This window comes from Schistocerca gregaria, chromosome 3, assembly GCF_023897955.1.
Source record: "Schistocerca gregaria isolate iqSchGreg1 chromosome 3, iqSchGreg1.2, whole genome shotgun sequence".
In the NCBI taxonomy this organism is placed as follows: domain Eukaryota; kingdom Metazoa; phylum Arthropoda; class Insecta; order Orthoptera; family Acrididae; genus Schistocerca; species Schistocerca gregaria.
Window position 1 is genome coordinate 145484382 of NC_064922.1, and position 17081 is coordinate 145501462.

The 17081-nt window shown below is 45.3% G+C and overlaps 1 protein-coding gene across 1 annotated transcript in view; it reads left to right on the forward strand.

Moving 5' to 3' along the window:
* The first annotated feature begins 15255 nt into the window (after nt 1–15255).
* Nucleotides 15256–17081, forward strand: part of LOC126354415 (protein slit-like) — a 59334-nt gene continuing 57508 nt past the window's right edge. Inside the window, exon 1 of the mRNA XM_050004037.1 lies at nt 15256–15354. Coding sequence (XP_049859994.1) covers nt 15346–15354 — 9 coding nt within the window. The 5' untranslated portion in view covers nt 15256–15345. The remainder of the gene's footprint in view (nt 15355–17081) is intronic.

Consider the following 17081-nt stretch of genomic DNA (forward strand, 5'->3'; position numbering starts at 1 on the left):
CGAGGCCAGTCGTCAAAATTTAGAAAAATGGAAATGTCAAGATGATTGGACCCCTGCAAATATACTTTCACTACATTATTTATCATAAAAGTTGGTATATTGGAAAGCATGTTTCTATGATGTTTCCCACTAATTCTATTCACGTTCTACTGAGAAGGTCGAAGTCCTAAGTCTTTCTCATACTGATCATACAGTATGATTTTCGCTGTTTTTCTATCGCGGATTGTGAAACATTACTATGTTATCACAGTTACTTACTGAATGGTAATTCCGTGCTGTTAATGTTTTTTCCAATGACTGATTGCCAACAGAATCGTATTAGCAATTACCGATAAGTTTGACTACGAAGTCTTTCGCGACGGAGTCCTTGCATAAAAAGTTCTCGGTTTACTTGCCACGTCAAATTTGGATAATATCCCAAGCTTTCGATGACTAACTCCGTCATCTGTCATTTTTACCCCTGACGAAGTTGACGGAGGTAGTCATCGAAAGCTTGGGATATTATCCAAATTTGACGCGGCAAGTAAACCGAGAACTTTTTATACCGATAAGTTAGTTTCTAAAGGAGAACGCTTTCTCACAATTGATATCTCCAGTGTAACTAGGTAGGGATCCTAAGCGTAACTGATATAAGCATCCACCTGGAACAATAGATTTTGGGAGAGGCGTAATTTTGAGCAAAAATCTTCTTAATTGCAAAATGGTTCAAATGGCTCTGAGCACTGTGGGACTTAACTTATGAGGTCATCAGTCCCCTAGAACTTAGAACTACTTAAACCTTACTAACCTAAGGACATCACACACACCCATGCCCGAGGCAGGATTCGAACCTGCGACCTGTAGCGCCTAGAACAGCTCGGCCCCCCGGCCGGCTCGTAATTGCAGCAAATTGGATTTCTGTGCATTGATTTTGTTAGCGGTTATGCCTCCTAATCAGCTTCATATAAAAGCATTACTCTTCCGTCTATTCGAGTACCAGCCATGTTGAAACCTTGCTCGACAATGGCAGTGGCCAACTCATATTTAATAGCAGCTATACGTCTGAACACATATAAGAAAGCTGCGACTAGTGACATTTGTGTCCATACAGAAATGTGGGAAATTGTCTCCCAGTATTCCTGGAAACTACCTGATCACTGAGTCACGGTACACGTGCACCCCGAGAGTCCTCGTCCACAGCAAACGCTCAGCATTTCCGCAGCGATAATGTGCCGCTCTGTACGAACAGCGTCGACGCCGCCATAGAAATGACCAGCAACGTAAACATCCGGCAGTCGAAGGACTGCGCCATCAATGGTCAACAAAACGTTGTACAATATGCACTCTGACTTGCAATATTGCACTTCTTATGGTGTGTACTCTGTCCTAATACGAAATATCATGTTATACGTTGTCACTTTCAATTTTTTTGTTTGTGATTATGTAAATTATTTTATGGTGCACATTTTGTGCTTTTAAAAAATATCTTGCTTAATACACAGTTTTATAACGTTACTAAATCTTCCACTTGACAGTAATAACAAAATATGCAGAACTTTATATTTTTTTCACGTTTTGAGGTTACACATAGAGGACGTGCTATGTAGCTCTAGGAGGGGAAGAAGAAGCTACGTACAGTTTGCGTCACCAGTATACGTGCATAATGCTGGTCTTTTAGTAAGGTGTGACATATCTTAAGTACATTATATGTGTCATATGCTGATCCATGAGTGTGGGCCATATTTCATTTTGTATTTATTTTAAAGTATGCTTTGTCAAGTTGAAAAGAAACGATTTGTAAATTCCGTGTTTGTAAGTTGATTTTTGTGTTTTCCATTCTAGTTTCTAAATATCTGGTCATAACTAAAAATTTTGCGATTGTCTCCGACAGAAAATAAAGTAAATTATGATCACTTCCGACAGTAAAAAATGCCAGCCGCTGTCGCTGAGGGGTTCTAGGCTCTTCAGTCCGAAACCGCGCCGCTGCGAAGGTCGCACGTTCGAATCCTGCCTCGGGCATGGATGTGTGTCATGTCCTTAGGTTAGTTAGGTTTAAGTACTTCTAAGTCTAGGGGACTGATGACCTCAGATGTTAAGTCCCATAGTTCTCAGAGCCATTTGCACCATTCGACTGTAAAAATTCTGGCATTACAGTTCTGTTTGAGCATCTCGAGTCCTCTTCATTAATACACATCTGTTCTCCCACATGTCGAACAAGTTCCGGAATTCGGACAGGGGGATTAGTGGTCCTTTCCTTGACCTTTTCTGGGCACAAACGTAATACCAGTTTACATTGCCCTGTTTATAATGGTCCACCACTACGACAGTGGGTATAATTTTGTGGCGCCTTTTGTAAAGTTTCTCCGCCATAAATATTTTTTTTTTCAAGGGAGCGGAAAGACGTTTTCTTGTAGGAACCTTGCGTACTTCTTCAGTCACGAGGGAACTGCAGAAAGCCAAGTAGTTTTTATTAGAATTGTAGTTTAAAAGTAATTAACAACGACTACTCATATCAAATGAGTGTGGCATGCGCATTAAATGCGATACCAGTGAAGCGCTTACAGTCTTGGCCGTCTATAGCAACTCTGGAACGGATACGGTCGGTTGCCTATCAGCACTGTAACACTCCAAGAGTGTAACTAAACTGGGGCAGCCTGGGCATTGCCCCACACCCGCGAATTGAAGAGCCTTCTATGTCCGACAGGAAGAAAACGAAAATTCAACAATATAACAAAAAAAATGGAAAAATTAGTAAAACCGACAGTCAGGTGAAGTCTTTACTTATACTGAAATAATTAAAGTTGGGTTTGGAAACCATTCTGATGTAAGGCAATGCGAGTCATTTGGTCAGCTTCTGCTAGCAGACGATCCTATGTTCATTAAGTCCTTGTTCGATACTGAGAGCTAAGCGACCGAAAGCAATTGAATATCTATCCTAAGTCATACAAAGGCACCCGACTACTAACAAAACAGTTACTGCCTTCAGCCACTGCTCCGAGAATCTTGTAGGAGCGAACCATTGATACGGTTTCTGTCAGTAAGGGGGTACGCAATGGCGTTAGAAGTCACGTAAAAATAATACTCACCGCTCTAATTCACCGAAATGAAACGCAGTGTTAAACAATGACTATAGTGTCAGACCCACTGCGTACATTATCGTTTGGTCACCAAAGCTGGCAGTGAGAAGAGGCAAGATATCAGCAGCTCGAATTCCAGCCACTTCTACCGTTTCAGTACTAGGGAGGAAAAAGGCTAAGAAAATGAGGGCACATTGTACTGGGACCGAGGATCCGAACTGCACTGGCACGAAAACGAAAGTTGACGCACTTTATTTAATTACATATACGCAGAAACAACCATTTCAAATCACATTTCATTCCGTTTTTAAGGCACATATTATTTAAAATGAAAATTAATTTTTGACAAAAATACAGCTTACTGTTTGAAATTTGTCTACAATCGTTAGAAATTCTTGTATAATCTATTATTTCTTATGGTACAAGCAGGGAAAAAGTGTGTTTCAAGACACCGCAGTGACACCCTGGACTTGTCAAGCAACGTGTTTGAGAGCGAATACAGATATTAATTGGCACAGAAACGTCGTAGGAGAATGTATAATTTGTAGTTCTCCGGCCTTCCTGCGGCTGCAAGATTTATAAAATTCATGCTTCTCCAAGACAGTCTTCCTCGGATAGGACTGATAAACAGTTTGGATGACTAGTTTGCAAAATCTGAATATTCAGAAAGTAACTGCAATGTCGAACATACCCAGATTCGGTAATTGCCAAGAATGTTTGCCTATCGAAGCCGCGGGCTCTAAACGATGGATATCGAACCTGCGATTCTGAATCGATGACGCGACTGTGGTGGCGGACGTTATGAGCATGTTTATAGTGGTCGCTACAGCGATGACAAAAGAATAGCGTTAGTAAAACAGTTGCAATTACAAAGGAAACGGCTTACCTCACTCGCAGTCGACGTTGTCATTATGAGAAAATCCATTTGATGTGTATGCTACGGGACGCATTCAATTTCTGCTGTAACCTGGGCAGACTCTGTCAATGTCACGCAAAAATATGGGTAGAGTGTCACATTTCCGACAAAAATTGAAACTGTTTTCTATATTGCATAAGCACGGAATAAGATCTTTCCACGTGAGTCAATCGGCCGAAGATACGTCTGCAATTCTAGACATCCCACACACTACCGTCATAAATCGTTTGCGTTTTCCTAGCATCTCACAACGTCCGCCATCACAGTCGCTTGATCGATTTAGAATCACATGTTCGATATCTGTCGTTTGGAGCGTCAGCGCAAAGGTGCAAATGATTTGAAGCTTGCTGTTTAAGTGCCATGGATTGGCGGAACTCAGATGTTTATGGATGGCTTGCCTTCTGACGGCTATTAGTGCTCCGCGCTTTTGCTACACTCCACGGTTTTCTTAAGAGTCTACTCACTGTGGATGGACACTCATGTCAGACTGTTGCTAACACACGGTGCCGTCCACTGCAGGGACCCTTCTATTACTGAGAACTGCTTCACGTTGCGATATGTTGTTTATTCTAAAAGGATATGCGAAAACTAATCGTCGCACAACTAAGGTAACTATCCAGTGACAATACTAGCGGCGTAATTAGGCTGGCATGACCTGAACATTGCCCTCAAGGATAAAATGGCTCAGTAAAAAAAAGTAGGAAATTTTTTTTACAATCGTTCAGTCTAGGAAAGTGTTTCGCTGTACTAAAATAACGACAGATTGTTTCGGAAATCTATCTGATATAATGTGAACAATTTATTTCCTTTACTTGGACCAAAAATTTGTCTACATTAGAAGCGGTCAAAAATTCTCTTGACGCCTTCCTAAGAGTGTTTCCATTTCTTGCAAACTACCTTTGTAATCGTCGACCAGATGGGGCTCAAATTCAAAGAAACAGGTTGATAGCAATTGAGACTTTTACATCAAGTACAGTATCAGATCAAAAGTATCCACACACTCCTATGCAATGCGGAACTGAGAGCCGGCTTACCAGTGTAAAAGGAGACTGGCTCTATTGCATTGTAAGTAGACCAGCAGTAACAGCAGAATGCGTAAGTCAAGATAACTCAGCAACTCGAAAGGTGGACTAGTCATTGGATGTCACCTGAGTAACAGACCCATCACGGACATTTCGGCCCTTCTAAAGCCGTCCAAATAGACTGTGGTGGTGTGATAGCGAAGTGGAAACACGATGGAACAACCACAACAACCAGCCATAAACAAAACTCACATCTTGACAGACAGGGAACGTCGAGGGTTGTAGAGAGTGGCTGCAAAAATCGGATGAAATAAGCGGAAGGAATCACCCGGGAATTCCAAAGTGCTACCAGTGCAGCCAAACCAATGGCTGTGTGTAGGAAGTTAAAAAGAACTGGATGCAATGGTCAAGCATCTCCTCATCAGACAAACATTTCTGAAGTCAGTGTTAGACGACACTCGAGGTGGGGTCGAGACGACGTCAATGGACAGCAGACGACTGGAAAAGAATGACTTGCAGTGATGAATCAATCACGCTGTAGCTCGTGGCAGTCCGATGGAAGGATTTGGGTTTGGCGTACGCCTGGAGAACGCTACCTGTCATCAAGTGCGGTGTCAACAGCTAGCTGGCATTGCGGCATGGACGTGTTTTTCATGGTTACAATATGATCCACTCATTGTGCATAAGAAAACTCTAAATTCGGAACGGTATGAAACATTTTACAGTACTGAGTACTGTGTACAATATAGGGACAGTTCGGAGACGATGGTTGTGTCAGCATGACAATGCTCTCTGTCACGAAGCAGCATCTGTGGGGAAATTGGTTGTGAACAACAGCATTCCTAAAATGGACTGTGGTGCGCAAAGTTCTGACCTGAATCCAATGGAACACCTTTGGTTGACTTAGAACGTCAACTTCGTTCCAGGCCACAGCATCCAGCATCAGTACCTACTCTCGTTCCGGCTTTTGGGGAATAATGGCTGCCATTCCTCCATAGACATTCAGACACCTCATTGAAAGAGTGCGCAGCAGAGTTCATGCCATTATACACACAAACCCTTATTCAATGTCCACTAATACGGTGATCAGTTAGTGTATGTTGGCCATTGACCCTCCATCTTCCCTGAAGAAATTCGCCACAGTCATGGAAGATTTCGAGAAGAGCGTCGCGGAGCAAGCCCATCTAAAACCAATTTGTTTCTACCGCCACGTGGGTGATAGTTTCTAGCTTGGCCAGATGGACGATACAGCTTAGGTGAGTTACTCTATGACATCGACTCGCCTCACCCCAACATAAGCTCATCGTGAAGGTCGCACAGGGTGACGTTCTCCCGTTCCTGGACATTGTCGTGAAACGGAAGCACAAACCAAGCAGGGACACAATGTTTACAGAAAGCCTGCACACACTGATCTGTAATTACACGCCTGCAGTTGTCACCAGAAGGCATTTTACGCCCACTATTTCACAGGTCGCGATCCATGTGCGGAAAAAAAAAACAGATTTCTAGCTGAGCTGAGGCACCTGGAGAATAGAGTCCGACGGAGTGGGTGCAATAACAAGTAGATAAGGCATACGTTTAGAGAGGTTGTACCGATACAACAGCAGGAAGAAAAAGAAGAGCCAAGTACAGCGCTTGTCGCAAATAAGTTAGCAGAATGTTGGAACGATAGTGTGAGATGTGTATTTTGCCCATCGTCCAAGATTTTAACACAGCTAGGTTCAGTAAAGGATGATCTAGGCCTCCACAAACTAGGGGTCTACTAAATCGCTGCCAGTGTGGCAAGGCATACAACGGGAAAGGTGTACTCAGGCTAGAAGAGAAGTGCCTTGAACATGTGCTGGAGTGTCAAAAGTCATGGGATACTTCCTTTTGCTCAAAATAGTGCAGCAATTCGAAGACTGAACTAGTCGCTGAGACTCACTTAGTCGCCTTGAGTCCCGTGCAGAAACACCGAACCACGATGCCTCCATAACCGCGAAAGTGTTGCCAGTGCAGGATTTTGTCCCCAACTGATCTCTCGATTGTGTCCCATAAATGTTCGAAGGTATTAATGTCGGGCCATCAGCGTGTCAAAATCATTCGCTCCAATTGTCCAGAACATTCTTCAAAACCAATCGTGAACAACAGTGGCCCGGTGAAATGGCGCACTGTCATCCATAAAAACCCTTTCTTGTTTGGGAACATGAAGTCCATGAAGGGGTGCAACTGGTCTCCAAGTAGCCGAACATGACCATTTCCAGTCAACAATCGAGTCAGTTGGACCAGAGGATTCAGTCATTCCATGTAAACACAGCGCACACAAAAAAAAGAAAGAAAAATGGCTCTGAGCACTATGGGACTTAACATCTGAGGTCATGTGTCCCCTAGAACTTAGAACTACTTAAACCTAACTAACCTAAGGACATCACACACATCTATGCCCCAGGTAGGATTCGAACCTGCGACCGTAGTGGTCGCGCGGTTCCGGACTGAAGCGCCTAGAACCACTCGGCCACTGCGGCCGGCTCGCAGCGCACGCCATTATCAGCTTGCACAGTGTATCGTTGACAACCTGGGTCAATGGCTTCCTGGGGTCTGCACCACACTCGAATCCTACCATCTTCTCTTACCAACTGAAATCGCCTGACGAGGCAATCGTTTTCCGTCTAGGGTCCAACCGATATGTGCAGCTGAGGCGCTGTAGATGATGTAGTGCTCTTAGCAAAGCTACTAGCGTCGGTCACCTGCTGCTACAGCCCATTAACGCCAAATTTTGCCACACTGCACTAACGGTTACGTTCGTCTTATGTTCCACATTGATTTCTGCGGTTATTCACTCAGTGATACTTGTCTGTTAACTCGGACAACTCTACGCAAACGCCGGTGCTTTCGGCCGTTAAGTGAAGGCTGCAGCCACGACGATGTGTGTAGTCAGAGGCCATGCATGAAATTCGATATTCTAGGCACACTCAAGACACTGTGGATCTCGCAATGTTGAATTCCCTATGTTTTCGAAATGGAATGTCCCATGCGTCTAACTCAAACTAGTGTGCGTTGCGAGTGTCTTAATTTCCACCGTGTGGCCGTAATGACTTCAGAAACCTTTTCACACGATTCGTCTGAGTAGAAATGACAGCTCCTCCAATGCACTGCCCTTTTATACCTTGTGTACGCGACACTACCGCCATCTGTACGAGGTGGGACCTAAAAGAAACCGGGCTGTTGTCATAAAATATTTATTGATGAACCTTTTTACAAAATTACTTCAGTCACCTTCAAAATATTCTCCATTACATGCGATGCACTTGTCAAGTCTCTTTCTCCACTGTTGGAAACATGTTTGGAAGTCTTCATGTTTGACACTGTCCAGTGTCCTTTGCGAAGCTGTTTTTACCGCCTCCACATCGTCATAACGCTCCCCTTTTAGCGTTTTTTTCATTCGTGGAAATAGGAAAAAGTCGCACGGGGCTAGGTCCGGCGAATACGGACCGTGGGGAACGACAGGCCACCTCTGAGATGCCAAATAGTGGGCGACTCGTAAGGCCGTGTGTGCTGGAGCGTTGTCGTGATGCAGAAATCAGTCACCTGATCGCCAAAGTTCCGGGCGTTTCCTACTCTCATCCTTGTATATGTGCATATCGCTATCCCATTACTTTTGTCACACAAGGGCACAACAAATCCAACAATGGGGACTGTGCGACTAAAGAGGCCATTGAAATCAGGGCCCAAGACCGTCTAACTAACGAAGACAGCGGGCTACAGCTGAGGCAGGCGTGGAACCCTGCACTGAGCTGAGAAGAGGCAAAACTTTCCCGTGCAGTGAAGTGTGCAGCCGGCGGTGGTAGCACGGAGATCAGAGGCCGCAGTTCGAAGCCGGGCGCCGCCATCCCCACCACCCACCGCGGCGGCCGCACAGACACCTACAGCAGCGGAGTGATTGAAGTGAAAACGGCCAACGTATACTGGAGACCGACTCGAGCAGAGCCGCAGTTATCAGGAACCACCCGGAAATCGTGGAGAACTTACCACTTGACCTGATCGGTCATCTGAGAATTCTAGAAAACACCCAAAGAATACCAAACACATTGTTTAAGAAAAAGCCGCACAACTTATTATTGGCAAACCCATTTTACTGGTTAAAAGGACACTTCCAAATCCGCAACATGAGCATGTGTTGTTGTTGTGGTCTTCAGTCCGAAAACTGACTGGCTGCTAATTTGCTTGACGCTAATCTGTACTGTGAAAGCCTCTTCATCTCTGGGGTGGCCGAGCGGTTCTAGGCGCTACACTGTGGAACAGCGCGACCGCTACGGTCGCAGGTTCGAATCCTTCCTCGAGCATGGATGTGTGTGATGTCCTTAGGTTAGTTAGGTTTAAGTAGTTCTAGGGGACTGATGACCTCGGAAGTTAAGTCCCATAGTGCTCAGAGCCATTTGAACCATTTCTTCATCTCTGCATAACTGCAAAAAACTAATCCATTTGCATCGCATAATGTGGTCAAGCTTTGATCTTCCTCTAAAATTTTTACCCGTAACCTTCCTCCATTACAGAAATGACATCCCCTGGTGCCTCAGGGTGTATCCTATCATTTAACCCCTTTATAGAGAAATGTGCCCTAAATTTTTCTGCCCTAATGATTCAGTAGATTTTCATTAGTTATCCTACCTACTCATCTAGTCTTCAGCATTATGACGTAACAACATATTCCAAAAGCATCTATTCCACTTTTGACTGAACTGTCTATCGACAACGTATCACTCCCTTGCAAGGCTGCACTCCATACAAATACCTGTAAAAGGGCTTCTTACACTTAAATTTACACTGCCTGACACAAAAAATGAAACCCCCCCCAGAAGGGAACCAGGAAACGAAATGAAACCTCACGGGTTGAGAGGAGATGTGATGTTATTTCAGCGATTACAATATCGAGTCAGATTTACTAAGAACGTAATATGAGCCGACATATCTGTACGACGCTCCTCCCACTCCGGCCTGGGTACGTGCGCTAATTCGGTTCTGAAGGGTGTCATGGAACCACTGTATCCTCTGAGGCAAAATGGCCCACAACAGCAGTAACTGGTCCTTGAAATCCTGATACTGGCATTGCGACGGAGCTGATGTCCAACCTGGTCCCACACATCTTCTGTTGAGGACAAAACGAGGATCTCGCTGGCCACAAGAGTAAACATAGCGTAAACAGTTCGTAGAGACATGTGTCAAGTGTCGCCGGCCATTGTTCTGTTGAAAAATGACACCACAATTGTTGTCACATGAGAGGTAACACACGAGCACGCAGTGTGGTTGTGACTTACTGTTGTGCGAGGAGTAACACCGCTGTGCCTTTCTAAAAATTTGGAAGAATGAGACCTCTGCCCACATCGCCATCGCATTCGCCAACAATGGTAGTGCACAATCGCGACTCATCACAGACCACAATGCGACGTTATTTATCAATAGAGTCTATTTCTCGGTGCCGGTACCAATCCAAACGCACTCGTTTGTGTTATGGCGTTAACGGCAGGGCTATCATTGAAAGGTAATTCCCCAATCCGACGGCTACTAGTCTACGACCAATGGTGCGTAATAACACGGAGTCCATTGCTTGTTCCGGGATATGAAGGGATGAAGATGTGCTTGGCGACGCAATACGGCGATCCCACGTTGTGGACGTCAGATGTGTTTGATCGTAACCATCATGACGAGTATTCTTGCTCTCACATTCCAGGCAGTCTACCATCGCGTCACCGTCACATCCTAATGGTCCCCAGCCGGCCATATGGAGATTCATAAAGAGGGCCCTTTCAAACGCTGTCTGGTGCTGATAACACTGTCTCATGAATACGTTGCATCTCCGTGTCGTGGACAGTGATCACTGAATATATGAGTGTGTTTACACCGCTTATATACAGTGCTAGGGCTGGTATCGACATTAAACACGAACAACGCTAATGCACTGTGATGTCCGTGTGTGTGTGTGTGTGTGTGTGTGTGTGTGTGTGTGTGTGTGTGAATTTTCATTGACTTCTGACCATGTCTTCTTGGTGCTTCACTTTTTAGGCAGGCAGTGTTTATTGGATGTTAATAAATACCTCTTTTTCATAATTGGGTTTCTTGCTAGTGCCCGTCTGCATTTTATGCCTCTCGACTTCGATCATCGTCAGTTATTCTGCTGCCCAAATAACAAAACTCATCTACTTGTTTAATGTCTCGTTTCCTTATCTGACTCTCTCATCATCGCCTATATTCTATTATCCTCGTTTTACTTTTGTCGATGTCCATCTTATAATCTCTTTTCAAGCCGGTACACATTCCATTAAACGGACCTTTCAAATCCTTTGCCGCGGACCGAGAAAGCTGGCGCAGTAGTTAGACACTCGACTCGCATTCGGGAGGACAACGGTTCAATCCCGCGTCCGGCCATCCTGATTTAGGTTTTCCGTGATTTTCCTAAATCACTCCAGGCAAATGTCGGGATGGTTCCTTTCAAAGGGCACGGCCGACTTCCTTCCCTAATCCGATGAGACCGATGACCTCGCTGTCTGGTTTCCTTCCCCAAAACAACCAACCAAATCCTTTGCCATGACTGTCAGAATTATTGTGCCATTAGAAAATTTCAAAGTTTTAAATTATTCTACCTTAACTTTAACTTCATTCACAAATGTCTCCACGGTTTAATTTATAGGTTGCTCAGTGTACAAATCGAACAACACTGAGACAGGCTGCAATCCTGTCTGATTCCAGTCTCTGCTGCTGTCTCCATTTCATGTCCTTCGAGTCTTACATCTGACGTGTGATTTCTGTGCAAGGTGTAGATAACTGTTCGGTGCCTGTATTTTATCCCAGCTACTTTCAACATTTCTATGAATTTATTCCAATCAACAGTGTCAAAATTCTTCCCTAAATCTGCAAATACTATAAACTGTAGGTTTTCCTTTCCCCAATCCACATTATAGCACACAGTGACGTAACAAAAGCCATATAATACCTTCTAATAATCTGTCGGACCTCCTTTTGCCATGAGTACTGCAACAAATCCGTGGCATGGACTCAATAAGTCGTTGAAAGTTCCCTGCCGAAATGATGAGCCATGCCGTCTGCAAGCGGCCATAATTGCGAAAGTGTTTCAGATGCCGGATTTTCTACAGGTCGGGCGACCTGGCTGGCCAAATCATTCGCTCGATCTGTCCAGAATGCTCTGACATGGTGCACTGTCATCGATAAAAATTCCATCGTTGCTTGGGAGCATGAAGTCTATCAATGACTGCAAAAGATCTCCAATTAGCCGAACACATAACATTTCCAGCCAATGATCGGTTCAGTTGGACCCGGTCCATTGCATGTGAATACATCCTGTGCGTTATGAAGCTGTACCATAAGCTTGCGCAGTGTCTTGTTGGCATCTCCGATCCATGGCTTCGAGGGGTCTGCGCCACACTCGAACCCTACCATCAGCTCTTATCAACTGAAATCGAGCCCCATCTAACAAGGCCACCGTTTTCCAGACGTCTAGTGTCCGATCGATAAAGTCATCATCCCAGCAAAGATGCATGCGATGTCGGGCTGTTAGCAGAGGCTTTCGCGCCGATCGTCTGCTGCCGTAGCCCATTAACACCTAATTTCATCGCACTATGCTAACGGATATATTCATAGTACGTCCCACATTGGTTCTGCGGTTATTTGACGCAGATGGTGATGATGATGTTTGGTTTGTGGGGCGCTCAACTGCGCGGTTATCATCGCCCGTACAATTTCCCAACCTCTGCTCAGTCCAGTTTCCCCACTTCTATGAATGATGATAAAATAATGAGGACAACACAAACATCCAGTCATCTCGAGGCAGGTGAAAACCCCTGACCCCGCCGGGACTCGAACCCGGGACCCCGTACTCTGCAAGCGAGAACGCTAGCGCGAGACAACGAGCTGCGGACATTTCACGCAGAGTTATTGGTCTTCAAGCACTCTATGAAAATGCCACTGCTATCGGTCGAAAGTGAAGGCCATTCGCTCACAGCATTGTCCGTGGCATGCCTGAAATTTGGTATTCTCGGCAAACTCTTGACTATGGATCGCAGAATACTGAACTCCCTAACAATTTCCGAAATTAAATGTCCTATGCGTCCGGCTCCAACAGCCATTCCGCGCTCAAAGTCTGTTAATTCCCATCGTAGGGCCGTAATCACGTCGGAAACCTTTACACCTGGTATCTGGGTACAAATGACAGCTCCTCCAATGCACTGGCCATTAAAATTGCTACACCAAGAAGAAATGCAATGATAAACGGGTATTCATTGGACAAATATATTATACTAGAACTGACATGGGATTACATTTCCACGCAATTTGGATGCATAGAAACTGAGAAATCAGTACCCAGAACAACAACCTCTGGCCGTAATAACTGCCTTGATACGCCTGGGCATAGAGTCAAACAGAGCTTGGATGGCGTGTACAGATACAGCTGCCCATGTAGCTTCAACACGATACCACAGTTAATCAAGAGTAGTGACTGGCGTATTGTGACGAGCCAGTTGCTCGGCCACCATTGAAAAGACATTTTCAATTGGTGAGAGATCTGGAGAATGTGCTGGCCAGGGCAGCAGTCAAACATTTTCTGTACGCAGAAAAGCCCGTATAGGATCTGTAAGATGCTGTCGTGCATTATCCTCCTGAAATGTAGGGTTTCGCAGGTATCGAATGAAGGATAGGGCCACGGGTCGTAACACATGTGAAATGTAACGTCCACTGTCCAAAGCGCCGTCAATGCGAACAAAAGGTGATTGAGACGTGTAACCAATGTCAGCCCATACCATCACGCAGGATGATCGTCAATATGGCGATGACGAATACACGCTTCCAATGTGCGTTCAGCGCGATGTCACCAAACACGGATGCGACCATCACGTTGCTGTAAACAGAACCTGGATTCATCCGAAAAAATGACGTTTTTCCATTCGTGCACCCAGGTTCGTCGTTGAGTACGCCGTCGCAGGCGCTCCTGTCTGTGATGCAACGTCAAGGGTAACCGTAGCCATGGTCTCCGAGCTGATAGTCCATGCTGCTGCAAACATCGTCGAACTGTTTCGCGCACATGGTTGTTGTCTTGGAAACGTCCCCATGGGTCGAGACATGGCTGCACGATCCGTTACAACCGTGCGGATAAGATGTCTGTCATCTCGAGTGCTAGTGATACGAGGCCGTTGGGATCCAGCACGGCGTTCCGTATTACCCTCCTGAACCCACCGATTCCATATTCTGCTAACAGTCATTGGATCTCGACCAACGCGAGCAGCAATGTCACGATACGATAAACCGCAAACGCGATAGGCTGCAATCCGACCTTTATCAAAGTCGGAAACGTGATGGTACGCATTTCTCCTCCTTACACGAGACATCACAAGAACGTTTCACCAGGTTCAAATGGCTCTGGGCACTATGGGACTTAACATCTGTGGTCATCAATTCCCTAGAACGTAGAACTACTTACCCTAACTAACCTAAGGACATCACACACATCCATGCCCGAGGCAGGTTTCGAACCTGCGACCGTAGCGGTCAAGCGGTTCCAGACTGAAGCGCCTAGAACCGCAAGGCCACACCGGCCGGCGTTTCACAAGGCAACGCCGGTCAACTGCTGTCTGTGTATGAGAAATCGGTTGGATACTCTCCTCATGTCAGCACGTTGCAGGTGTCGCCACCGGCGCCAGTCTTGTGTGAATGCTCTGAAAAGCTAACCATTTGCATATCACAGCATCTTCTTCTTGTCGGTTAAATTTGACGTCTGTAGCATGTCATCTTCGTGGTGTAGCAATTTTAATGACCAGTAGTGTACATTGTGTACGCAGCACTTCCACCATCTGTATAGTGCACATGTCGCTATCCCACGATTTTTGTCACTTCAGCGTATGTCTTAGGCTCTGAATTGCATCGCGTATTTCTCCATTTCTCCGGAACTCAAACTGTTTTTCTCATGGTCGACCTTCTGTAATGAACGTAATTTTATAGGTGTAAAATTTCGTATCAAGAAGTGCTGATGAGCTAAGTATACTGGTGAAGTCTGTTGTATGTATTTTTTTCCAAACAACCGATAAAGAATGTTAATGCGAACTTCGTACGTGTGCTGTGCGTGGCGGAAGGAGAACGTCAGTTTGTTGACAGTTAGTCGCCCCTCCACGCCGTCGTGAATATCGGAGGATAACGAAAATACCAGCGGCTGTGGAGGACGAATCAGAGAGCAGGGCGGCCGACCGTGTCTGACGCGGGCCCCACAGCCAGATAAGCGACCCCTGACCGGCGCGGCGATAGCGGGGCCCAGCCGAGGCGGACACAGGCAGTCCGGGAGTCCTCAGCTGCGAGCCGCCACGAGGGAGCCATGGGCACGGTAGGCGCTCTCTTTCTCTCTCCTACTTCCCCGCAGTGCGTAGCGGTCTCGACATTTCGGAAATGGTTGAGTCCAGAGGAGGTTTATCGGCGTAGCACAGTGTTCCCAACATGGGGAAAAAAGGGCCCAATTGCGTTTCCGTCTGGAAACTAATTGTTAAGTTGCTGCATAAGTTCGCAGCGTTATCGTCTGGAAACTAAATTGTTAAGCTGCTGCAGAAGTTCGTAGCGTTGTTGTTTTGCATGGAACTTCCTGACAGGTTAAAACTGTGTGCCGGACCGAGACTCGAACTCGGGACGTTTGCCTTTCGCGGGCAAGTGCTCTACCATCTGAGCTACCGAAGCACGACTCACTCGCCGTCCTCGCAGCGGTACTTCTGCCAGTAACTCGTCTCTTACCTTCCAAACTTTACAGAAGCAGTTTTCATCCGCCAGAAAGTTTAATATCAACGCACACTCCGCTGCAGAGTGAAAATCTCATTCTGGAAACATCCACTAGGCTGTGGCTAAGCTATGTCTCCGCAATATCCTTTCTTTCTGGAGTGCTAGTTCTGCAAGTTCGCAGGAGAGCTTCTGTAAAGTGAGCACTTGCCCGCGAAAGCCAAAGGTCCAGAGTTCGAGTCTCGGTCCTGCACTCAGTTTTCATCTGCCAGGAAGTTTCATATCAGCGCACACACCTCTGCAGGTAGAAAATCTAATTCTGGTTGTTTTGCGTGTTGGTATTCCGGTTGCTACGGGTTCATTTATCTATTGTTATTTTTTATTTGTAGTTCACTGTTGCCATTTGAGTTTACGTATCATCGTTTTCTCATTTGGAGATAGTGAGTGGAGCTGTGGACGCTAGAAAAACGAGTGCCAAGTGCAGAAATCGGAGCATTTCCCACATATCCCTCTGTTTGAGTTCAATAGAAGGGAACAACAGCGGAGGCGGCCAGAAAGATTCCCCTGTGCATGGGGTAGTTCCATTGGACACAGCACGGCATGAAAATTGATTTCTTTGATTGGCGACTCCATAGAGTGCTGTGTGCACAACGACCATATACGTGAAATTAGAGAGAAGGTCAGCGTTTGCCGTAATATTGATGGTTTACTGACAGCGAAATCGATTTTCAACCATATAGTGATCATTTTCAGTGCTGTGGTGTACAAATTAAACTCATAGGCACTGGTGTCAAGTTATTAGTAACCAAAGCTTATGAAACGATCACAATTATTGTGATCAGCCGTATTTCATAACAATATGCGTCTAATAACAAACAGACAAATAAAAAACGTGAACTAACATCAAGAGTTTCTTAGCAGTGTAGTTTTCTTCGTCAGTAACAAAATAAATAAATAAATAAAATACTTACGGTGTAAGAAATATTTCACAATGTGCTGAATTTCAATTGACGTTGGTGAATTCGACCGTGGCCGTAGTAAAATGGCTCGTTTACCACAGGGGCAAAGGGATAAGTAATGCGCCCACTGCGGGGTTAGATGGTGAATGTTTCATTTTGCATGTAACTGCGTAGGATTTCGCGGTCAAAGAAAGGTAACATGAAAGTTTTCTTTTAATGGTAACACGTCATATTGTAAATAAATATTACAGGTGAAACCAATGTTTCGGCCACGGTTCTAAAGTTCCGTTTTTGTGTCAACTGGTTTATTGTTTGTCTTCCAGAGCTGACAGCTCAGTGGCGTGTGCGACTCGTACCGATCAGATGCTATGGTGATGACACGGAAGTA